We start from the raw sequence: 27,080 nt of genomic DNA on the forward strand, positions 1-27,080 counted from the left end.
CTTGAGGGATGAAATAGTGAAGGTAGCAGAGGATCAAGTAGGTAAAAAGACGAGGACTAGTAGAAATCCTTGGGTAACAGAAGAAATATTGAATTTAATTGATGAAAGGAGAAAATATAAAAATGCAGTAAATGAAGCAGGCAAAAAGGAATACAAACGTCTCAAAAATGAGATCAACAGGAAGTGCAAAATGGCTAAGCAGGGATGGCTAGCGGACATATGTAAGGATGTAGAGACTTATCTCACTAGGGGTAAGATAGATAATGCCTACAGGAAAATTAAAGAGACCTTTGGAGATAAGAGAACGACTTGTATGAATATCAAGAGCTCAGATGGAAACCCAGTTCTAAGCAAAGAAGGGAAAGCAGAAAGGTGGAAGGAGTATATAGAGGGTCTATACAAGGGCGATGTACTTGAGGACAATATTATGGAAATGGAAGAGGATGTAGATAAAGATGAAATGGAGATACGATACTGCGTGAAGAGTTTGACAGAGCTCTGAAAGACATGAGTCGAAACAAAGCCCCGGGAGGAGACAACATTCCGTTGGAACTACTGACGGCCTTGGGAGAGAGTCCTGACAAAACTCTACCATCTGGTGAGCAAGATGTATGAAACAGGCGAAATACCCTCAGACTTCAAGAAGAATATAATAATTCCAATCCCAAAGAAAGCAGGTGTTGACAGATGTGAAAATTACTGAACAGTCAGTTTAATAAGCCACAGCTGCAAAATACTAACACGAATTCTTTACAGACGAATGGAAAAACTAGTAGAAGCCGACCTCGGGGAAGATCAGTTTGGATTCCGTAGAAACACTGGAACACGTGAGGCAATACTGACCTTACGACTTATCTTAGAAGAAAGATTAAGAAAAGGTAAACCTACATTTCTAGCATTTGTAGACTTAGAGAAAGCTTTTGACAATGTTGACTGGAATACTCTCTTTCAAACTCTAAAGGTGGCAGGGGCAAAATACAGGGAGCGGCAGGCTATTTACAATTTGTACAGAAACCAGATGGCGGTTATAAGAGTCGAGGGACATGAAAGGGAAGCTGTGGTTGGGAAGTGAGTAAGACAGGGTTGTAGTCTCTCCCCGATGTTATTCAATCTGTATATTGAGCAAGCAGTAAAGGAAACAAAAGAAAAATTCGGAGTAGGTATTAAAATCCATGGAGAAGAAATAAAAACTTTGAGGTTCGCCGATGACATTGTAATTCTGTCAGAGACAGCAAAGGACTTGGAAGAGCAGTTGAATGGAATGGACAGTGTCTTGAAAGGAGGATATAAGATGAACATCAACAAAAGCAAAACGAGGATAATGGAATGTAGTCGAATTAAGTTGGGTGATGCTGAGGGAATTAGATTAGGAAATGAGACACTTAAAGTAGTAAAGGAGTTTTGCTATTTGGGGAGCAAAATAACTGATGATGGTCGAAGTAGAGAGGATATAAAATGTAGACTGACAATGACAAGGAAAGCGTTTCTGAAGAAGAGAAATTTGTTAACATCGAGTATAGATTTAAGTGTCAGGAAGTCGTTTCTGAAAGTATTTGTATGGAGTGTAGCCATGTATGGAAGTGAAACATGGATGATAAATAGTTTGGACAAGAAGAGAATAGAAGCTTCGAAATGTGGTGCTACAGAAGAATGCTGAAGATTAGATGGGTAGACCACATAACTAATGAGGAAGTATTGAATAGGATTGGGGAGAAGAGAAGTTTGTGGCACAACTTGACCAGAAGAAGGGATCGGTTGGTAGGACGTGTTCTGAGGCATCAAGGGATCACCAATTTAGTATTGGAGGGCAGCGTGGAGGGTAAAAATCGTAGAGGGAGACCGAGAGATGAATACACTAAACAGATTCAGAAGGATGTAGGTTGCAGTAGGTACTGGGAGATGAAGAAGTTTGCACAGGATAGAGTAGCATGGAGAGCTGCATCAAACCAGTCTCAGGACTGAAGACCGCAACAACAACAACAACAACACTTTAAATAAAATATTCAAGCTTTTGATAGCTGTCTCTGCCATCATCATCAGGAGGTAAACTCACTGACTGCCAGGACTGGCATGGTGTTCCACTTGTGTATGTGCCATAGCAGTGTCTGGAACCTTCCATAAGATTTTAATTCTTGATGAGGAAGATGGAGGCAGCTATCGAAAGATCGAGTATTTCTTTTTTTCCCCCCAAATCTTCTTGTAAACTAAGAAGATTTCACTGAAGCATGCCCCCATGAATGACCTAGAGGACACATCAACAATTGCAATAATACCATACAATGATTTTTTTTCTACATTCTCATCTATACTCTGGAAACCATTGTGAAATGCATGGAATATGGTACTTCCTATTATACCACACATTAGGGCTTCTTCTTGGTTCATTCACGTGTGGAGTATGGGAAGAATGATTGCTATAATTTAAATTTTTCAACAGTGACCTATTAATAGTGTAACTTATTTAGTAAACACAGTCATTGTCAAATTGAAGTTGTTAATTTTTTATTGTTAGATGACCAATTTCAATCTTCTACCGCACATAAGGCCTTTGTGTCATTTTTTGTGTACACACTGCCAGTCTCGCATCCTTGACAAATTTAAAACATTCTTTAAACTTAATTATTCCTTCGAAGCTGACCATGAGTGAGAAATGTGGGAGCTGTTATACGGTAGTGAGTAGAGGGATTTGTTGCCAATCTTGTAGGAAATATTTTCACGGGGGGGGGGGGGGGGGGGGGGGGGGGGGAGAATGTTAGGAGTGCCCTTCAGGCACAGTTAGAGGAAGCAAGGAAGGAACTCTTTAAGGATCAAGGGAGACAGGGAGGAGGAGGGTGGTTGGGAACTGGCAGCTGGTAGGAGGACAGGAAGAAAGAGAATGCAATCTGACAGTTTTATCATCAACACCAAAAACAGGTATCTACCCTGCCAGAGTTAAGTGGAGAAGAGCCTCAGGTAGAACGAGGAGCAGGAAATGTGCAGCACACTTCAACTGAGGCCAAGAAGCTTAGGAATGTACAAAGTCTTAGGAAGAAGAAAGTGCTATTGCTGGGTAGTAGCCATGGGTGAGGTGTAGGCCCGCAGTTACAGGAAAGTTTAGATTGGGTTGGGTTGTGTGGGGGAAGAGACCTAACAGCGAGGTCATCGGTCTCATTGGATTAGGGACGGACAGGGAAGGAAGTCAGCCATGCCCTTTCAAAGGAACCATCCCGGCATTTGCCTGGAGTGATTTAGGGAAATCATGGAAAACCTAAATCAGAATGTCCGGACGCAGGATTGAACCGTTGTGCTCCCGAATGCGAGTCCAGTGTGCTAACCACTGAGCCACCTCGCTTGGTGAAAGTTTAGGGGCAGCGTATCAGGCCACCAGTATCTTCAAGCCAAATGCAGAACTAAGTCATGTGATAGAGGACCTAGTGTCTTTATGTAAGGACTTTACAAAAGAGGACCATTTAGTGATAGTGGATGGGGCAGGAAACAGTTTGGACAGAGATGGGGCATATGACATAGTTGGTGACCTGGACAAGATAGCTTCCCTGACTCATGGCACCAACGTACACTTTGTTGAGCTGTTCAGATGTCATGATTGATTGATGGAACTGTGAGGTGAATCAGTGTGGGGTTAAAGATGGCTCTGAGGATAGACACCTTTGCTCATGTTTCTCTGGTGCCCATCGGGGCTATCAACAGATGGCGTTTCACTAGGCATGGCCTACACCTAAACAGGACTGGGAAGGGAAGATTGGTACAGCGGATTCATGAAAGTATAGGGGGTGGATCTCGGGCCACACATGGTTAAATACCTGTCGTCATAGGTAGGAAAAGTAGGTCTTTTTTTTTTTTGGGATAAATCCAGACAACAGGTTCCCCCTGCCTAAAATAAAATACAACTATTAGAAGTGGAGCTCCAATCTTTGAACTGCTCAGTAGTTTGTATTATTGAGCACTGGTGTGGAGACACAGAAATCCAACATGAAGTATTATAATGGTATGGAATTGAACTACTTCAAGGGGTGGAGGATCATGCATTTATATCAGAAAAGGAACACAGTTAAAATCAAGACATGACCTTAGTACAGTAAGTGTAGACAAACACTTTGAAACATCAGCTATTGAATTAACAGGGCTTGATATCACCAAGAAATTAATCATTTTGTGTGTGTATAGATCTCCCAGTGCTAGTGTGGACACTTTTTTCAATAAATTAACAGAAGTTCTAGATAAAGTCTCAAGTACAAAGGTCAACATAATTCTGCATGGGGACATTAACATCATAATTGAATCCAGCAGCACCTTCATAAACATCCTTCGAAGTTTTGGCATGTCCCTATTGGTCAATAGTGCAACAAGGGTTACTACAATGCCTGCATCAGTAATTGACCATGTGGCCACAAATATGGACAGGGAAAAGTGTGATGTAGCTGTAAAAGATCTCAGACTATCAGACCATCTCTGTCAAATAACAACAGTAAAATCAGGCATTGAATCATTCCCTAAACTACAAGCCTGCAAACGACATCTATCAGAAATCAAAATAAAAGATGTTTCAGAAGAACTAGAAAAATAGAGCTGGGATGAAGTGTATATGGAAACCAATGTGAATATGAAATTCTCTAAATTCTCCACACTGTTTAAATTGAACTTTGAAAAGGCATTTCAAAAAGTATGCATGTCTGTATCAACATCTCACAAAAACAGATGGATAACAGCAGGTATTAAGAAGTCATTCCAAACACTTAAACACCTCAGTTCCATGAAAAAGAATTGCAATGATCCAGAATTCTTAAATTTCTGTCATGGATACAAAAAGGTCTATAGGAAGGTGCTGATTGCTACAAAAAAGTCATTTAATGACAGAATAATATATAATGCAAAGAATAAAAGCAAAGCAGTCTGAGATGTTATAAAAAAGGAAACAGGGAGAGGCATTAGGAATAAGAGGGGTAGCTAATGACTGGTTTTGATCATACCTAACAGATAGGATACAAAGAGTAGAGATAACATACTTCAAATAGATCTAAACATTTAGTAAAACACTTATCAGAATCAAAATACATTAATATAGGCGTTCTGCAAGGTAGAATATTAGGACCAATACTGTTTCTGATATACATCAGTGACTTTCCCAGTAGTGTTACTCATGGTGAAAAAATTCTCTTCGCTGATGACAGCAATATTACAGTCACTGAGAAAACAAGAGAACTCCTTGCCGAGAAAGTAAATGAAACTCTCAAGGAAGTTTATGATTGCTCAATAAGCAATAAAGTGACATTGAACATAAAGAAAACTAATGCCATGAATTCCAATTTGAAATTGTCAGCTTGCCGGGGGGGGGGGGGGGGGGGGCCTCTCATCCAAGATGTGAAGGAGGCCCTGCCGGCGGCGATAGAGAGCACTGGGTGCACCCAAATGCAAGTTGTTGCTCATGTTGGCACCAGTGACTCCTGCCATCTGGGTTCAGAGGTCATCCGCAGTTCATACAGGCAGTTGGCGGAGTGGAATCTCGCGTGGTGGAATCTGAGCTAACTATTTGTAGTGTCATTCCCAGAACCGATTGCGGTCCTCTGGTTTGGAGCCGAGTGGAAGGCTTAAACCAGAGGCTCAGACGATTCTGCGGATATCTGGGGTGCAAATTTCTCGACCTCAGCTATCGCTGGAGAAATGTAGGGTCCCCCTGAATAGGTCAGGCATGCACTACATGTAGGAAGCGGCTACAAGGGTAGCGGAGTACGTGTGGAGTGCAAATGTGGGTTTTTAGGTTAGAGAATTCCCTCCCTAGGCCTGACAAGACACCTCCTGAGATGCGACAGGGCAGCAGTAGGGAAAATGCAACAAGGAATGACAATATTAATGTGGTAGTAGTAAACTGCAGGAGCATCTATAGGAAGGTCCCAGAACTGCTCTCATTAATAAACAGTCACAATGCCCACATAGTACTAGGGATGGAAAGTTGGCTGAAACCAGATGTTAACAGTAATGAAATTCTAAACTCAGATTGGAATGTATACCACAGAGACAGGCTGGACAGTGAAGGGGGAGGCATGTTTATAGTGATAAAAAGTGCAATAGTATTGAATGAAATTGACAGAGATCTGAAAGGTGACATAATTTGGATGAAGGTCACGGTTAAAGCAGGCTCAAACATGGTAATTGGATGTCTCTATAGGCCCCTTGGCTCAGCAGCTGTTGTGGCAGAACACCTGAAGAAAATTTGGAAAATATTTCGAGTAGATTTCCCGACCATGTTATAGTTTTGGGTGGAGATTTTAAGTTACCAGATATATAGACTGGGAGACTCAAATGTTTATGACGGGTTGCAGGAACAAAGAATCCAGTGAAATTTTTTTAAGTGCATTATCTGAAAACTACCTTGAGCAGTTAAACAGAGAACCGACTCGTGGCAATAACATATTAGACCTTCTGGTGACAAACAGACCCGAACTAATTGAAACTGTTAACGCAGAACAGGGAATCAGCGATCATAAAGCGGTTACAACATCGGTGCTTTCAGCCATAAATAGAAATATTAAAAAAGGTAGGAAGATTTTTCTGTTTAGCAAAAGTGACAAAAAGCAGATTTCAGAGTACTTGATGGCTCAACACAAAAGTTTTATCTCAAGTACAGATTGTGTAGAGGATCAGTGGACAAAGTTCAAAACCGTCGTACAATATGCATTAGATGAGTATGTGCCAAGCAAGATCATAAGAGATGGAAAAGAGACACTGTGGTACAACAACCAAGTTAGAAAACTGCTATGGAAGCAAAGGAAACTTCACAGCAAAAACATAAACATAGCCAAAGGCTTGCAGACAAACAAAATTTACACGAAGTGAAATGAAGTGTGAGCAGGGCTATGTGAGAGGCGTTCAAAGTAAAGTTCTATGTACTGATTTGGCAGAAAATCCTAAGAAATTTTGGTCTTATGTCAAAGCGGTAGGTGGATCAAAACAAAATGTCCAGACACTCTGTGACCAAAATGGTACTGAAACAGAGGATGACAGACTAAAGGGCAAAATACTAAATGTCTTTTTCCAAAGCTGTTTCACAGAGGGAGACTGCACTGTAGTTCCTTCTCTAGATTGTTGTACATATGACAAAATGGTAGATATCAAAATAGATGACAGAGGGATAGAAAAACAATTAAAATCGCTCAAAAGAGGAAAGGCCGCTGGACCTGATGGGATACCAGTTCAATTTTACACAGAGTACGTGAAGGAACTTGCCCCCCCCCCCCCCCCCCCCCCCCCCGCCCCTTCTTGCAGCGGTGTACCATAGGTCTCTAGAAGAGCGTAGCATTCCAAAAGATTGGAAAAGGGCACAGGTCATCCCCGTTTTCAAGAAGGGGCGCCGAACAGATGTGCAGAACTATAGACCTATATCTCTAATGTCGATCAGTTGTAGAATTTTGGAACACGTATCATGTTCAAGTATAATGACTTTTCTGGAGACTAGAAATCTACTCTGTAGGAATCAGGATGGGCTTAGACAAAGACGATTGTGTGAAACCCAGCTCGCACTATTAGTCCATGAGACTCAGAGAGCCATAGACATGGGTTCCCAGGTAGATGCCATGTTTCTTGACTACCGAAAGGCATTTGATACAGTTCCCCACAGTCGTTTAATGAACAAAGTAAGAGCATATGGACTATCAGACCAATTGTGTGATTGTATTGAAGAGTTCCTAGATAACAGAATGCAGCATGTCCTTCTTAATGGAGAGGTCCTCTGAAGTAAGAGTGATTTCAGGTGTGCTGCAGGGGAGTGTCATAGGACTGTTGCTATTCATAGTATATATATGAATGACCTTGTGGATAACATCGGAAGTTCACTGAGACTTTTTGCAGATGATGCTGTAGTATATCAAGAGGTTGTAACAATGGAAAATTGTACTCAAATGCAGGAGGATCTGCAATGAATTGACACATGGTGTAGGGAATGGCTATTGAATCTCAATGTAGACAAGTTTAATGTGCTGCAAATACATAGAAAGAAAGATCCCTTATCATTTAGCTACAATATAGCAGGTCAGCAAATGGAAGCAGTTAATTCCATAAATTATCTGGGAGTAGACATTAGGAGTGATTTAAAATGGAATGATCATATAAAATTAATCATTGATAAAGCAAATGCCAGACTGAGATTCATTGGAAGAATCCAAAGGAAATGCAGTCCTAAAACAAAGGAAGTAGGTTACAGTACACTTGTTCACCCACTGCTTGATTACTGCTCATCAGTGTGGGATCCGCACCAGATAGGGTTGATAGAAGAGAGAGAGAAGATCCAATGGAAAGCAGCGCGCTTCATTACAGGATCATTTAGTAATTGCGAAAGCGTTATGGAGATGATAGATAAACTCCAGTAGAAGACTCTGCAAGGAAGATGCTCAGTAGCTCGGTATGGGCTTTTGTTGAAGTTTTGAGAACATACCTTCACCGAGGAGTCAAGCAGTATATTGCTCCCTCCTACGTATATCTCATGAAGAGACCATGAGGATAAAATCAGAGAGATTAGAGCCCACACAGAGGCATACCAACAGTCTTTCTTTCCACAAACAATACGAGACTGGAAAGAAGAGAGAACCAATAGGAGTACTCAAGGTATCCTCCGCTTGCGGAGTATGGAAGTAGATGTAGATGCAGAAGAGGAAACATGACAATGTTAAATTAAATGTAGATGGCACCTCTATAGACTGTGTAACAAATGCAAAATTTCTAGGAATGAATATTGATTCTCAGTTGAAGTGGTGTGAACACGCAAAGGTGCTTGTAAACAGAATGTCACCAGCATGTTATGCCCTTAGAATCCTATCATCAGTGTGTGACATGAAGTGTCTTTTAGTAACATATTATTCATATGTACACTCAGTTCTTAGCTATGGCATTCTTTTTGGGGGAACAAACACACAAAATATGAACACAATTTTCAAACTCCAGAGAAGAGCCATAAGAGTAATAATCAATAATACTGCTCGAGCTCATTGTAACTGGGGATTGAAAGGATGTGGGTTTTAAGGGAGGCCCTTAAGGCCCTTAAGGCCCTTAAGGGCCTCCCTTAAAACCCACATCCTTTCATCTTTCCCTCTCCTTCCCTCTTTCCTGATGAGGCAACAGTTTGTTGCGAAAGCTTCAATTTCGTGTGAATGTTTGTGTTTGTTTGTGTGTCTATCGACCTGCCAGCGCTTTCGTTCGGTAAGTCACATCACTGTGTGTTTTTAGATATATTTTTCCCACGTGGAATGTTTCCCTCTATTATAAACTTGTAAACACTTTGACATATCCTATATCCTTATAAAAAGAGATCTACGAATGAATAAAACAGCAACAACAACTACTACTACTACTACTAATCTCATTTTTTCTGACTCCTATGGGAGCAATATGTCAGGGGTTGTAGTATATTCCTAGATCCCTCTTTTGAAGCTGTTCTTGGAGTGTCTGGCAGTTCATATTTTTAGCATCTCCATGCTGCTCTCCTGTTGGGCAAACAAATTTGTGGCAGTTCACGCTGCCCTTCTTTGTATACATTTAGTATTCTGATAGTCCTATTTGATATAGGTCCCACACACCTGAGCCATATTCCAGAGTCAGTCGCGCGAGGTTTGTTGTAAGCAATCTTCATTGTAGACTGATTTCATTTTCCCAGTATCTCACTGATAAACTGAAACCCTGCTTAACTAAGTCTTTGTGATCCTTCAATTTTACATTCCTATATATTGTTCACTCAGACATTTGTATGGCTTGATTGATGCCAACTGTGACTTATTGATATTGTAGCCACAAAATTTTATATTATTTTCATTTTGTTAAATGAACAGTTTTATGTTTAAAAATTGCCAATCATTGCACCACTTTGAAATGCTATCAAGATGTCACTGAACATCTGTGCAAATTTTACAGGCAGTACTTCATTACAGATGAGTGCATCATTGCAGAAGTTAGAGGTCATTAACACACAACATGACCAGCAAAGATACCAACACATTTCCCTGTGGCATGCCTCCTCCATCAAAGATAATATGCTGCATACTGCCTATCAAGGAATCATCAATACAATCACAAATTTTTCTCAATACCCCTTTGGCCTTGACTTTGTTCTTATTGTGGCAAAACTGGAATCGTGTGGAGGAAGTTGCTCATTCTAACGTGAGCACTATGCTGTAACTATTTACCAGCAGAAAGTATTGTTCCACTGATGAAGAAAGCATTTTTGGTAATGAAGGTGATGATGTTAGCAATGTGTCGTATTGAGTACAGAGGTGAAAGTGACAACACTGAAAATGCTTGGCAATGAATAAAAAGGATTAACACTATTCAAAAACCAAAAGTTAATTTGAAGATCGTATGTTTTCGTAAATATTGTCTTGTTGGAATAAGTATGCTCCAACAGTCCTTCAGCCATTGAATTGGCTTACCTACACATTTGTAGGGATAACTACAGTTTTAAGTACAAATAGATTGATCTTTTTCAGCTGTCAGAAACTTCCAAAGGAAACTAATCTATGAAGTGATTCATGTAAATTGATACATCCCCAATGACAATTTTTTTTTCATAGGTTAAGAATTTCACAAGAGTGTAAGGACGACATTGTCACTTTGCTTTGATACTGAGTTCCCCGTCTGTTCAGGTCTGAAATAAAACCTTTCAGACTCAAAATTTGTCAGCAACTTCTGTCTTGTCATTAGATGATAAGCTGAGCTTCTCTGTACAATAATTTCACTACAGACAAAACTTGATGTACCTTTATAAAATCGGTCAGAGACATCAGTTGACACAATATCAGCAGAAAGAAGCAAAATTGAAAAGAGTAAGTTTAATACACTATTACTGGCTGATAAAATTATGTAATTTGTTGTGCATATGCTGGGAAAGGTTAAAAATAACAAATTTGGTTTGTTGTACAGAAGTAATTTGATTTTTGAAAAGTCAGTTAATGAGAAATTCAAATGACATGCCCTCTCACACACACACACATACCATGGAAGCTCTCAGAAAGCTGAAATTCCTTACAGTGTTACTTCTGTTCTACAGACCAGAATAAACATCCTCTAATTTCCATAATTTAAGGCTGATCTTTATGGGTGTCACTTCCACGCCAGTGATGAAATTCAGCAGCTGTCAGGATGTTGGAGTCAGAAAAAAAGCCGGTTGTATAAAATTATACAGTGGAAAGTTCTGGATGGAATAATAACAATATGAGAGTTTAACAATGTAGGAAATATGGATTGCTGCTTACCATGCAGATGACATGTTAGTTTGCAGACAGGCACAATTAAAAGAAACTTACACATATGTTTTTGGCCACAGCCTTCATCAGAAAGAAAAGAGAGAAACACACACCATTCATTCACACAAGCAAGCGCACCTCACACGCACACACACATCCATGATTGCCAAGTCCAGCAGCCCGAGCCAGAATCTTTAAATTGCCTGTCTGCAACTTAACATGTCATCCTTATGGTAAGCAGCAATCTATCTGTTCCTACATTGTTGATTTTCCAACCTGGAGTTTCCATTTTTTAAAAATGTTGAGAGAATAGATTGCTACTCACCACATAAAGGAGGCACTGAGTCACAGACACGTACTATCAAAAAGACAGACAAAGTATTAATCTTTCAGACAAGGTCTTTCTTCCAAATAGAAAACGCACACACATTCACTCAAGCATAACTCACACACGTATGGCCACTGTCTCCGGGCACTGGAGCTTGACTGCCAGTAATTAATATTTTATCAGTCTTTTTAATTGTGCCTGTCTGCATCTCAGTGCCTTGTCTATGTGTTGAGTAGCTTTCTATCCATCGATATTGTTGAAAATGGTCGTGTGTTAGTTTTAAATTATTCCCATCCAGTCATGACCATACTTATTAGTCATCCCTTATATAATGATCAGGTGGGATGCCAAACATATCCACAATAAAATGTTAGTAATTTGCAACATAATTCAGTAGAACATATATCTTAGAATAAGATTTTTCTAATTATTGAAATTTGTCTGTGGATCATATATTATCATTATCTTTTCTTAAGAACAGAGCAGTCAGAGGAAGTGAGTGATGAGGTTCAGTGGATGCCACTAGACACAGTTCTGTGTGCTGCTGTGGTTGCACTAGCAGTGACTGCCTTGATGCTGTTAGCTGTTTCCACCTGGCGCTACTGTCGTGTTTGCAGTGATGCGAGCTCCCAGAAGTAAGTCAGTCATAACTTATAACTATCAGATTTTTTCTGGTGACACTGCTTTTATTGTTTACATTCTGTGCAATACAGAAAAAGTATATTAAGAAAAAATTCCAGACTATTTTCCTGTTACAGTATATGTATTTGGAGATCATAATGCATGGAAAAGTTTACAGGAGGCCTTTTTATTAGCAATAGATGTAAAATGGCTGATGTATATAGGCTGAGGCAGCTAAAAAAGACCATCCCATATACATCCAGAATGAGTAAACATATTTGGATCTTATTTTTCCTAAGTTACAGCAGACAATGTTGCAAATTTTCTAGAGCATGCTAATAATCAAAAGTAGATATCCTCAGAGTAGTGAGGCAATTTAACAGTTGCATACCAATGGGGGGTCAGTAACTGACCCCAACGAAGTTTTTAGGCTAAAACTCCTGTCGTGTTCAGTAGTTTATTTAATAAACACATGACATTTATCGTAATTATAATTGCTACAATAGACAATGAGAACACCTTTTGGTTTACACTCATTGTTGAGTTATAGCGATTGTTATAACTGAAGGTGTAGCAGGTCAACAATCACCACTCGCAGTCAACCGGTAAACAGTGTGGTGAGTGGAAGGTAATATCTTTGTGGCATTTGACAGAATGTACAAGAAGATGAAATTGACAGGTGACAAAATTAGAAATTTGCTTGAGAGTTCAGACAATGAATTTAGTGGTGAACTATCCGAAAGCTCAAGAAGTGAAACTGAAGATGCAGTCATGGAAATTCCAGATCAAGTAGTTTCTGACAGCAGCGAGTTGGATGAAAGTGAACAGGGTAAGTATTGATTTTTATTACTTTTTGCAGATATTTTGGAGTATATTAGGGGGTGTGTCTCGGTAGAGTGCTTAGTTTGCTAGTGTTCAGTTCTGTTTTCATATTTTTATAGATATTCAACCAACAAAAAGACGACCCAGACCGAAAGCACAAATTCATCAACTTGAAAAAGACATGGTGGCCCCGTCAAGTATGTTATGGAAGAGAAGCCCTTATGTAAATCAAAGGAGGAGGTCTGTTGCTAACGTAATGAGAACCCCAAAAGGAACTAAGCCAGAGATAAAACCTGATACACCAGGTAAAGCTTTTCTCATGTACTTCGATGATATCATCCTGGATAACATGTTGATGTGTACCAATCAAAAGCTTGGAAATCTTAGGGAATCATCTGAAGATATTTTCATAAAAAATTCGAAAGCATTTGAAAGGGAAGAAATTGTGCCAGCAATTGGAATTCTATTGAACTGTGGAGTGCATAGACAGAACAAGGACAGTTTATGTGATATATTTAGTAAAGAAAACTTTCCAATGTACCGAGCTTCATTTTCAGAGCATAGACTGAGGCTCTTACCGAAGCACTTGTGTTTTGATGATGCTCTAACTCGAGCAGCTAGAAAACAGACCAACAAATTTGCTCCTATCAGGGATATATGGAACATGATAATTAGTAAATTTCCTGAGTTTTATAATCCTAGTGAGTCAGTCACTGTGGATGAAGAACTTGTGACCTCCCATGGGCGATGCCCATTCAGGCTATATAGTCCAACAAAACGAGGAAAATATGGAATAGAGGTGAACCTGTTATGTGATTCAGATACGAAATACTGCTTCGCTGTGGATCCCTATGCTGGAAAGCACGCTAATGAGAAGAACCATAACAGTGGCCCTGAAATAGTTAGAAGATTGATTGAAATGTCTAACTTGAAACAATCTGAAAGAAATGTTTCCATGGACAGAAAGTTCACTACCGTTCCACTTGCATCTGATCTTTTGAAACAGAAAATATCTACAGTTGGTACTATTCAAAGTGACAAACGCGATGTTCCTACAGAACTCCGTCCTGTTTCTCTAAAAATGCTACACTGGGAACAATCCGATTTGCCTTTAGTGACGATGCCACTTTAGTCAGTTACGTGCCTAAGAAAGGAAAGGTTGTTACAGTATTGTCAACCCAACATCATGATATGAATGTGATGGAAGAGAAGCCAGACATCATCCTATTCTACAACTGTACAAAGTCAGGAGTGGATACATTCGATAAGTGTGTAAGAATGTACAGCTGCCGTCGAGCAATGTGTCGATGGCCAATGGCGGTGTTTTTCAACTTGATTGACATTACAGCATACAATTAATATGTTGTATTTCAAGATACACACAAGGAACGGACAAAGAATTACCTGACAAAGAGTTCTGGAAGAAAGAAGTACCTGAAAGATCTTGCTCGTGAACTTTGTGACCTCAACGTGAAAAGACACACTCAAAATGCTGTAGGCCTACACTCAAAATACACTACAGTGTTATCAACTTTTGGGTATGAGTGTAATCAAAATCAAGGTGCTGTGAGCAGAGGATACAACGTTACGGAGCCGCGACAGAAAGTAACATGTGCAGCTGTGCATAATCTGCCAAAGAAAGGACGCTGTTACTTATGGGCCAGAAGCAACGACCATAAGTACATGAAGGTTTGTACTTCTTGCAGGAAGTATATCTGCCCTGCACACACCAAGGAAGAAGAAGTAGTTCGTATTGTAAAGTGTTCTGAATGTGAATCTGAGTAATCCTTGTAATTGTGAAATTAATACAAATAAATGCAAAAAAAAAAACATTTATTTTTTACTAAAAATGTACCAGAAACCCTTTACCAGTAATAATAAACAACATTTTAATCTTCTAATCTGTCAAAATTATGGAAATACGTAAGTAATGTGATTTATCCTAGATAGAGAATGTGTGATTGTTGTGGGGTCAGTCGCTGACCCTTCCCTTTGGCGTTGGCCAGTGCAACATACAGCATTGGTATGCAACTGTTAAATCACTTAATAAAAGCAAGTCCCCCAGCCCTGACTGTGTGCCAATTAGGTTCTCTTCAGAGTATGCTGATGCAATAGCTCCTTACTGAACAATCATATACACCCACACACTCAGTGAAGGATCCATACACATAAACTGGAAAGCTGCATACATCACACCAATATTCAAGAAAGGCAGTAGCAGTAATCCACAAGATTACAGGCCCATATCATTAACGTTGGTATGTAGCAGGATTTTGCAACATATATTGTGTTTGAACATTATGAATTACCTTGAAGAGAAAAATCTATTGACACATATTTGACATGGATTTAGAAAACACCGATCTTGTGTAACACAACTTGCTCTTTACTCACACTGAGTGCTGAGTGCTATTGATGAAGGATTTCAAATTGGTTCTGTATTTATAGATTTCCAGAAGGCTTTTAACACAATACCTCACAAGCACCTTGTAATAAAATTACATGCTTATGGAAAATCATATCAGTTATGCAACTTGATTTGTGATTTCCTGTCAGAGAGGCCACAGTTCATAGTAACTGATGGAAAGTCATCGAGTAAAATGGAAGTGATTTCTGGCATTCCCCAAGGTCGTGTTATAGGCCCTTTGCTGTTCCTTATCTATATTAATGACATAGGAGACAATCTGAACAGCTGTCTTATGTTGTTTGCAGATGATACTCTATCCTCTAGTAAAGTCATCAGAAGATCAAAACAAATTTCAAAATAGTTTAGAAAAGATATCTGTATGGTGCAAAAATTGACAGTTGACCCTAAATAATGAAAAGTGTGATGTCATCCATACGTATGCTAAAAGGAATCAGTTAAACTTCAGTTACACCCTAAATCAATAAAATCTAAAGGCTGTAAATTCAACTAAATACATGGGAATTATATTTACAAATAACTTAAATTGGGAAGAACACATAGAAAATGTTGCGGGGAAGGCAAATCAAGACTGCATTTTATTGGCAGAACACTTAAAAGGAGCAACAGATCTACTAAAGAGACTGCCTACACCATGCTTGTCTGTCCTCTTTTGCTTGGTGTGGGATCAACAGAGTACATTGAGAAAGTTAATAGAAGGACAGCACATATTGTATTATTGAGAATAGGGGAGAGAGTGTGATGGACATGATGCAGGATTTGGGGTGGACATCATTTAAAAAAAGCGTTTCTCATTGTGGATATCTTCTCACAAAATTTTGATAGTGAACTTTCTCCTCTGAATGTAAAAATATGTTATCAATGCCAACCTACATGGGGAGAAATGATCACCACAATAAAATAAGGGAAATCAGAGCTTGCATGGAACGATATACGTGTTTGTTTCCTCTGCATGCTGTTTGAGAGTGAAATACAAGAGAATTATTGTGGTATCACTTAGATTGCTTTATGTCCAGTGAGATGTCTTCCAATAACTATGGCAACATATCTATTCGGAAATGTAGATATTCATGGCTATTTAGAGACCTATGATAACACAGGATCTAATGGTGCAATACTTGAAAAACCCACACCAAATTTTGACAAACTAAGCTTGTTGTTTGTCTATTTCTCTCAGTTCGCATGGAATTTAAACTGAGCAGTAGTGTGTATTGCGATGATTGATTTACGCATGGCTTTTTTGTGAAATCAATTCTTTATCCATAAACAAAATATTACATCTTTGCAATTTTCATAGACCCATTCAGAGAATTGTAACCATTACTGAAAGCAATTGTGAAGCAGCTGCTAATAGAGCAAAATGTGGAAAGGATGAAATGCATTTAAATGTAGTATCTGCAGAACATTCTTTTGGCTGATCCCAGCCACACATTCTAGCTGCCTTGTAGTGACAAGTAGATTGTGTGTTACTGCTGCTACAATATTAATTGTAGCCACGCGGGATTGGCTGAGCAGTCTAAGGTGCTGCAGTCATGGACTGTGCAGCTGGTCCTGGCGGAGGTTCGAGTCCTCCTTCGGGCATGGGTGTGTGTGTTTGTCCTTAGGATAGTTTAGGTTAAGTAGTGTGTGAGCTTAGGGACTGATGATCTTAGCAGTTACATCCCATAAGATTTCACAGACATTTGAACATTTTTTATTAATTGTATGACTCTCATCAGTTGCTGGTTTTATTTTTTACATTTTTTTGTTCTTTACTTTCCCAATTTCTCGGAATTTTTTTATAGTGTTGAGAAAGAGTGTGGGGACTTGGCAAAATCACGATACCTTTCAGCATACAAACACTCCATTGCTCTAACAGTTTGCCAACATTAATCATAAATGAATACCATATTCAGGTTTTCATCTGTTGTTTCACTTTGTGAAAGTCTGAATAACCTCACAAGCATGTTGCCTGATCACTGGAGCTTAGACTGAAGGGTTTCAAGTGCACAGGTAAACACACAAACCTTAACTCAGTTAAACATTTACTTACATTTGATACACTGGGGTAGACATTCGTGGAACCTTCTCTCTTGATAGTGGGAAAGGTTTGTTGCTCTGTTATCTTGTTACTACATGATCAAGTCCCACACATGTTATGTTGTTGAAGTCCTCTTTGAAGACTCTTTCCAGTCATGCAAAGTATATGACTCTGTAAAGGTGGGATACTGGAATTAATAAAATAATAAAAATTGCTTTTATGTGTCACAATATTTGCTACGTTGTGCCCTGTAACTTAGTGAAAACCACTCCTTGATATATTTATTCATTCTGGATATATTTGTACTGGACTGTTTTAACTGCCTCAGCCTGCATATTAGGTCTCTTGAGAAGGTGTCAGGCATGTCTTCTTTGCTGTTTTGGCAGATATTTTGGAGCTCCGACCTTTCAGTGTGTGGATGAAACCAGTCCAGAAAACTTTGCTCATCATGTGTTTCATGTGAATTCCTTTGTCAGTGAAAAATGTCAGTTGGTTTCTCATTATAAACTAAATGTTTTTGAACCTATAATTTCATGTGCAATTTGATGTAACGGTTCCAAATTAATCTAGTGTGCAATTCATCTTAATAATGTGTTTTAACAGGAATAGCAAAATATAAATAATATACAGTGCCCCAGCAACATCGGAGTGGTGTTGCTGTGTGATGACATTCCATATGGTGTGGGGCAGCACATGAGATGTGACAGGTTGGGAAGGAAGACATGAAAATATTCAGAACAAATTTTCACCCTGTAGCAGGGTGTGCACTGATTTGAAACTTCCTGGCAGATTAAAGTTGTGTGCTGGACTGGGACTCAAACCTCAGACCTTTACCTTTTTTGGGGAAGTGCTTTACCAACTCAGCTATCCAAGCATGACTGACGACCTGAGCTCAGAGCTTTACCTCTGCCGAACCTCATTTCCTACCTTTGCAGGTGTTCTCCAGCATACCTTGCACTCTTGGAATGCTGTGGCTGAGCCATTTTCTTTCTTCCAGGAGTGCAAGTCCCCCAAGGTATGCAGGCAAATTTCTGTAAAATTTGAGAACTAGGAGGTGAGCTACTGGCAGAAGTAGAGGTGTGAGGGCTGGGCCATGAGTGGCACTTGGATAGCTCAGTCCATAGAGCATGTGTCTGCCAAAGGCAAAGATCCCAGCTTCAAGTCCTAATCTGGCATACAATTTTAATTTGCCTGGAAGTTTCTGATCAATGCACACTTGCTGCAAAGTAAAAATTCATTCTGGAAACAACTCTCGGGCTGTGGCTAAGCTATGTCCCTGCAATGTCCTTTCTTCCAGGAGTTCTAGTCCTCCAAGATATGTTGGAGATCTACTGTGAAGTTTTGAAGTTAGGAGATGAGACATTGGAGGAAGTAAAACTGTGGGGTTAAGTTGTGAGACATGCTTGGATAGCTCCATCAATAGAACACTTTCCTGCAAAGCCAATGTTTCCAAGTTGGAGATCCAGTCTGGCTCACAGTCTAATTTACCAGATAGATGGGGAACAAATCTTTATCAGTCTTTCATTTTCTGTGTTTCTTGTTGACTGCAGTACAGACTAATCCAGGGCAAGTCATAGACACACAGTGCTAACACAAACAATATGGTACCATTTTGAAGACTCTTTGCAATGGCCTAGTGTTTCAGTTTCAATATTCTTATTCATGGCAATATTACTCTCAAGGCACAGTGTGCACAAAACTGCAAACATTTGCTGCAACAACACAGAAAATACACCAAACGATTCTTATGAGAGACCCTTGCTATATATCATACGTAGCAGGGCACACAGTGTGCACACTGTGCCTTGAGAGTACAGCACATCAACATGATATATTTTCAGAAGTATTTAATGTTTGACAATGCATATTTGCTGCTAGGTTTTACTTTTGACAGTACCTAATGGCATAGAAGCTGTAAGCACCTGGTAATGGGATAGCATAGTCCCAAAACATGTTGTGGTAAAAATATCATGTTTGACAAATGTTGCGTAACAATCTCAGTATTGACTCATGAGACAGTTGTACAATGGCTTCACAATAGATAGTCCTTTGTTAAATTAGTAAACATTTGTTTATCACATCTCCCTTGCCTGACTTGTCCCATCATTTCATGTGACAACTCTCACTGAATTGAGTGTATGCTACTGTCATGTAGCAGTGCTTCTGAATTTGAAGCATTATTGATCTGTTTTGTGCCCCGTAAGTCTCATAGATAATAATATTCACAGACCCTCTCCCTATGATTATTTAACTGTTCACCGGTGTGGGATCTGTACCAGATAAGGTTGATAGAAGAGATAGAGAAGATCCAACGGAGAGCAGTGCGCTTTGTTACGGGATCGTTTAGTAATCGCGAAAGTTTTACGGAGATGATAGATAAACTCCAGTGGAAGACTCTGCAAGAGAGACGCTCAGTAGCTCGGTACGGACTTTTGTTGAGGTTTCGAGAAAATACCTTCACCAAGTAGTCAAGCCATATATTGCTCCCTCCTACGTATATCTCGCGAAGAGACCATGAGGATAAAATCAGAGAGATTAGAGCCCTCACAGAGGCATACCAACAATCTTTCTTTCCACGAACAATATGAGACAGGAATTGATATGTTGGTAAATGTGCCAACACCTTGTAGATAGAGGCGGCCTAAATGCACGCTATCTAACGCAGACGGGCGTGAATTCTGGAACAGGATAAGTAGTGAATTCTAATAAGAAAAGTATGCAGCTCCTCGAATACTTAACTTTTATTCTTTGATGTGAATACAGCATTCTTGATGAGACATTTCATACGATAGCTATCAAACTATGTAAGGCTAATGGCGCCTTGCTAGGTCGTAGCCATGGACTTAGCTGAAGGCTATTCTAACAGTCTCTTGGCAAATGAGAGAAAGGCTTCATCAGTATAGTCGCTAGCAAAGTCGTCGTACAACTGGGGCGAGTGCTATTCCGTATCTCGAGACCTGCCTTGTGGTGGCGCTCGGTCTGCGATCACACAGTGGCGACACGCGGGTCCGACATGTACTAAATGGACCGCGGCCGATTTAAGCTACCACCCAGCAAGTGTGGTGTCTGGCGGTGACACCACAGGAATAGAAGGGAGAACCGATAGAGGTAGTCAAGGTACCCTCCGCCACACACCATCAGCTAGCTTGCGGAGTATGGATGTAGATGTAGGTGTAGATGTAATATTAAAAAAGTTATTAAATAAATGTACTCAACACTGTTGAATTTACTTTCTCATTCTCTTCACACTTATTGATACTAACAGCACACAGTCATTAGTTTTCTTGTAATGTATTCATATCCATTTAGTAACACAGATTAATAAGATACATTATCCATGAACAGTCTCACAGAATTCATAAGTGGGGAAACTTAGTGGCTGTCTCAACTAACTATAGATGGATGTATTTTGACTATTGCTGACTGACTTGATAAAACTGATTAACACTGTACGTGGAATGTGCACTTGTTGGTGATTAGGTAGAGACTGACTATGACTTTGTCCAGAACACCCACATGAAGATGTGTGCAGGGTAGAAATGACAAAATATTAAAATCTCAAGCTATTACATATGAGAATAAAATAGATAGTTAAGTTACCTTAATTAACTATAAGCTGCATTACAGAAAATGGCAAAATGAATGTTATAATTTTATGATGTGGAACTTTTTCTGTACACTGGGATTTTCAGAGCCCACCAAGAATTTTCGGGAGAGTTACATTTTATAATTTGTAGAATTAACAAACAGGTTATTTTAGGATATTTATTCATTTCTGTAATGAGAAAATGAGGGCCCAAAACTATAATGTTATTACAAAACTGTTAAGGCTTTCGTAGCCACTTGTTGACAAACTGCCTATATGCTTCGTGTCTCAGGTTCTTCGGCCGACGTTCGTTGATGATTTTACTGACGTTTCGCCAGCATGTGTGGCTGGCTATCCTGGCTTCCCATACTGCAGCGAACTACCTAAACGGATCCTGGCTTCCCATACTGCATCAAATGACCTAAACGGATCCTGAATTCCCGTACTGCAGCAAACAACTGTCGCAGGTAGCAAGAGGAGAACCGCACTAGAAATGACCACGGAGAAGCCCTTAGACTTTGATGTGCCAGGTACATATTATCAGCAGCTGCGAGCTCAGCTCCAGTTCACCACTGGCAATGGAGGGTGTTTTGTGATGGCTCCCAAACCCAAGGTCCTCGGCGGTACTTTAGGGCAGCCACCACAAATTGTATAAAGCGTGGGTAGTGACCAGGATGTAGCTATCTATGTCTGTTGGCTGAAAAATAATTAATGACAAGAATTGTGCCAGATAGAATGAAGAGATAACTTATCTTTACTTCTGACGAAATGTGCAACAACAATACAAGTCCAAGTAATATCCAAGAGTAATCCGTGTACTGAGCCTAGTCGAATACAATAGCAAATATCACACTGCAATGCCTCCGCTATAAACTACACGAAAGCCTAGCAATAGGCAATCAACAATAGACTGTAGACTGTAGTCAATAGACTATAGGCAATAGACTGTAGGCAATAGACTGTCTGTCTCGGGGCCAGCGCTCCTCCTTATATGCAAAAGGCAGAGGGTGTTGCGGACCCAAGCTCAGCCATGGCGCGAACTCTTCTGTTGGCAGTAACGGCCTGAGATGCTGATGGCCGCAACAGGAACTGTGGCCAGCGATGTCACGGTCAGCGCACACATGCATGAGTTGGTTGGTTGGTTGGTTGGGTCCGTGTATACAACAGGGTGAAGCTTTGACAATGCCAGCCACTCATGCTGCAAAACGCCAGTAAAATCATCAGACGAACGTTGGCCAAAGAACTCAAGACAGAAGCAAATAGGCAGTTTTAATGTTATTGTTAAAATATAAGTAGAATTTTGATAGGATTGGATTTTAAGATTCGAGCACTCTGGAATATGAAAATCTGATTGTGAATAACTTTTGAAATATCAAGTTCTTGGAAAAAGTAAAGTGAATCTGGCCTCAGCAACCAGAGACAGTGATCATATGTGTATGAATCAATTTGCATGAATGTGTGTGTGTGTGTGTGTGTGTGTGTGTGTGTGTGTGTGTGTGTGTGTGTGTGTGGTGGTCTAATTCAGGAGAAGACCTTTTGGCTGAAAGCTTACTTGTTTAGCAGTCTTTTTGTTGTGCCTGTCTGAGACTCAGTGTCTCGACTATACAGTGAGTAGCAATCTATCCTTTCCATAATACTGCCATTATTCCATCCTGGATTTTCCATTGCTTAAAACAAATGTTTGAAAGAGAAAAATGAGGGTATTCAAGTAAACTATGTATCTTTTGAAACCATCAATTATTAGAGGGATCAAATTATGAAGTACACATGGTTTATACGAAGCAAAATTGTAAATATTCCCTTAGATAAAATGTTCCCATATCAACTAAATAAATAATTATCATCAGTACTGGTAGTCTGAAAACTATCCTGTGAATAATAAATTTTTGTCAAGCACTGCATGAATAAGAATTTAACCATTTTGTGACTCACATTGTGTACATTACATGAAGGGTATAAAACAGAAAAAAAGAATGTTTAGTTAAGGAGTAGAATAGTTGCAAGTTGAGCCTTTATCTCAGTAAAAGATCACCACTAATGTCATACCCAGAAGTGAAGTTCTATTAAGTGTGAGATTGTCAACTACACAGTGGACCAGTACTAATTCCCAATGCCCAAGGAGAATTTGGCTGAAGGTTTCATTAATTCATATCACTGTGAAACCATGCACTTGTACATTTACCACGATTGTCCAAATAGTGAATGACATCAAATAATGATGAAATGTGTGGTGGATTGTTACTTTCATGAGCCTAAACATACCTTGGTATAACCACGCGTAACAAGAAACAAACTATGCATAAAATGTTTACTGAATATGACTGGTGACAGATCTTTAAACTGTGAATTATAATGAGAAATTGTTTTTGCTCTTAAAAGAATTCCTGCTGCTCATATTGGAGCATTTACTCCTGGTGCCTGCTGTGCCTTCACTGGATGTCTCAAGTATCACAGAGCTCCATGGAGTTGTACATCAAAACATAAATCATAAATTTTATATTAATTAACCAAAAATACTAGAATATGTTTTCTCTCAAGTAAACCTCCCTCATCACAGCAATACAATTTAAAATCAATGATTTCATTCTTTATTTTCATGCGTAATACATAAAAACTCCACTATAAAATCTGGCACTTGTTGCAATGAAAATTTTGAACACAGTTCCTTTGCTTTATAAAAATGTAAAATGAATTAAAGCCAGCTGTAATTATTACTTTGGCCTATATCATAATGTAAATATTTTTTTACGTATCTTGTACAGAAATGATTCACACGCCTATTAAAGAAAGAAATAAATGTGATTTAATGGTTACATTTAATGAAAGGTTAGTTACTTAATCTAATTTTGTGATTAAACTGACATGCCTAAGCGAACCATTATCAACACACTTTGTCTGGTGTCAGAAGACACAGAAGTTGAATGCGCACTAGAGAGGATGGGCCTGCAGACCCACTAGGGGTCTCTGTGCCCTGGTGCACACCTGTGCCGTGAGCATTGCCATGCGAGTGCGCCACTCTCCATACCACGTGAAGTCCGTGTCCAATTGAGTTTCCTGCAGTCATGTATTTAGGTGGCCATGCATGCTACCCCGGCAGTCTGGTACTCACCATAGTTCGTGTGTGCAACTCGGCTCTACTGTGTTCCAGTTGTGTGTGTTGAGATACATACTGTTGTTGTTTGGAGTGTTCCTGCGTTATTGTTGTCTTGCCATGTTTATCTCCTCAGTTCTTGCTTGCTTGCCTCGTGTTGTGCCCTGGTCGGTCATAGTGTCTATCATCCCCTACTTGTTCATCTGTCCTGTCTGTTCATTGTTAGCGATACTTCCAATGGCCTTCGCTTCTCCATTTTCTGCCATGCACCACTCGACGGTCGCTCGCAGCTATAACATTGGTGACAAGGTAAAAGGTTCGGTAGCATGAAGGCTAAGTTGGTCTTTCTCCTGGAGCAACAGCAGCAGCTCATGCAAAAGCAGCAGCTGCACCAGTTAGATGTCTCACAGCAATCCTTGCAGTTTATGATGGAAAAAGTCATGACACGGGATTCCCTGCTGCACCAACTCCTGGGTGTCCTGGTTTCTGACACTTCCCCTCGTCCGCCATGGTTTCCGACCTTTAACAACACTAAGGAAGACTGGAAAACATACTTGCATCATCTGAAACAACATTTCACAGCATTTCAGGTTACGGATGACTCCCTACATTGGTTGTTATTCTTGTCCTGAGTATCCCCAGACATGTTCCTTCTGCTTCGCAAGTTATCACTGTTAACAGACCCTGTGGCTCTCTTTTAACAAGATATGTGTGCTGCTGACTAACTACTATTCCCAGTGATACCACGTCATGGCATCTCAGCTTGAGTTCCATCAGTACCATAAACAGCCTGGTCATTATACTGTTCTTGGGTCATGGACTTGCAGGATCCAGCTGCAAATGCAACTTCAGTTGCACCAATCAGCATTGCTCAGTGTCGTATGCGGACTCCTTGATTCGTGATGTTGTCACTCGACTGGCGCCTGATCCAGAAGTTCACATGGCTGCGTTGAAAGTCGATAACCCCTCACTGGAAGACATTCTGAGAATAGCTCACTCCTTTGAATCACACAAGCGGTGAACGAGCATCTCTTGGCAAGGCCGCAGGTGGCAGCAGTAGAGTCCTCCCCGTGGGTGTCTCCCCCACAGTGTCGGCGTGGTACAGCAACAGAGTGCAACAACGTTGAGCCTTCTCCTTGTCTGATGTCTCTATGGCTTTGGTGCCGCCGATCACCCCTCGTCAGCGGTCACGTGGTTCACTTCTGTCTTGCCCGCAGTGTTTTTCTGCCCAATCTTGCACAGACTGTCCTCATCACTGGACAACGTGCATGCTCTGTCAGAAAGATGGCCATCTCTGATATATCTGTCGCAGCCATTCAACCCACTCCTGCCCCTCACCCACGGGGCATCAGGAAACTGTGCACATGCTGCAATCAGTCATCTCACTGGATGCCCCATTGAAGCGAAAGTTGATCCTCACGCTCCGCATTTTTAACGTGGACATTTGTTTCCAGGTCAATAGGGGGGCCACCATCTCCTTGATCAATCTGGCAATGTAGACATGCCTGGGTTCCCTGGAGCTGTCATCTACCTCTCAGCAATTTGTCGTGTATGATGATGGTTCTATGATCCTCTGTGAGAAGTTCATGGTGTTGGTCACCTGTAAACACATTTCTGGCTCTTGACCCTACAGATGGTTGACCATCCCTCGGCTTCACACATTTTTGGACTCAATGCTTTCACACTCTTTGGCTTTTTGATTTCTGACAAAGTTAAGGTCATTTCCACTGCCGTCCCATTCCAGGACCTCGATGACCTGTGCTCGGCCTATACCTCTTTGTTTCAGTGTACTTCAGACTTCCAGGTACACATTGCTCACTGGCCAGATGTTCAGCCACAGTTCTTCCAGGCTCGATCCATTCCAGTGTCCGAGCCCATGAAAGCGAGTGCTTGGACGACCGCATTAGTGGTGATCAGGAAACCCAATGGCTTCTTTCCCCTCTGTGGGGATTTCGGAGTTGCAATCAATGCACAGTCCCTGGTTGAAACTTATCCCATTCCCCAGCAGGAAGACTTGTGCCTGGCAAGTACTTCTCTAAGATCGATCTGGCAAAGGCTTACCACCAATTACCCTTAGATGAGGAATCCTAGAACATTGTTGTCATCTACACACCTTTCAGATTATATAAATGCAAGAGCCTTCAATTTGGTATTTCCTTGGCGCTGGCATTTTCCAGAGGTACCTGGAGCAGCTCACACAGTCCATCCCAGCTTGTGTCAATTATCTTGATGACATCTTGGTCACCGGCCGTACATGCCATGAGCATTTGCAAAACCTCAGTACCTTATTTAACTCCCCGCAGGCCGCAGGCTTACACTGTTGGCTGGAAAAGTGTAGTTTCTTTCAACCGGAAGTTGAATACCTGGGGCACTGACTCAGAAGGATGGCATTTGTCCATCAGATCGCAGCGTCACGACCATCCCAAGGATTTATCTGACCTCCAGGTTTCTTTGGGCAAGGTTAACTACCACTTAAAATTTTTACCCCCGGCTGCTGGTGTTGCACAGCCCCTCAATCGCTTGCATCCCAAAGGGGTGTCTGTCACCTGGACTCCCACCTGTGATCAAGCATTTGTCTGCTTCAAAACTACTTAAGTCCGATCGTTGCCTGACTCCCTTCTCTCTAGATCGCCCCTTGGTTGTGGCAGCCAATGCTTTATCCTATGGTATTGGGGCAGTCCTGACTCACAGGAGTGAGGGTGTCTCAGAACATCCCATTGCGTATATGTCCAAGACACTATCCCCAGCACGGAGGAACTATTCTCAGATTGAGAAAGAGGGTCTGGTGATTGTGTTTGCCATTCCAAAGTTTCACATCTTCCTGTTTGGGACAAAGTTCACTCCCCTCACTGATCACAAGCCTTTGGTTACCCTATTCAGCCCCCACATGCACCTCCCAGAGTGAACTGCTCAACGTCTCCAGCATTGGGCACTGTTCTTATGCAATTACACTTACGTTATCCGA

General features: G+C 40.5%; 1 protein-coding gene across 1 annotated transcript in view; it reads left to right on the forward strand.

The window, feature by feature from the left end:
* LOC124607384 overlaps positions 1 to 27,080 on the forward strand; it is a 111,917-nt gene that overhangs the window by 68,448 nt on the left and 16,389 nt on the right. Inside the window, exon 4 of the mRNA XM_047139700.1 lies at positions 12,027 to 12,185. Within this exon, the coding sequence (XP_046995656.1) occupies positions 12,027 to 12,185 (159 nt within the window). The remainder of the gene's footprint in view (positions 1 to 12,026; positions 12,186 to 27,080) is intronic.

Source organism: Schistocerca americana, chromosome 3 (genome assembly GCF_021461395.2).
Source record: "Schistocerca americana isolate TAMUIC-IGC-003095 chromosome 3, iqSchAmer2.1, whole genome shotgun sequence".
In the NCBI taxonomy this organism is placed as follows: Eukaryota; Metazoa; Arthropoda; class Insecta; order Orthoptera; family Acrididae; genus Schistocerca; species Schistocerca americana.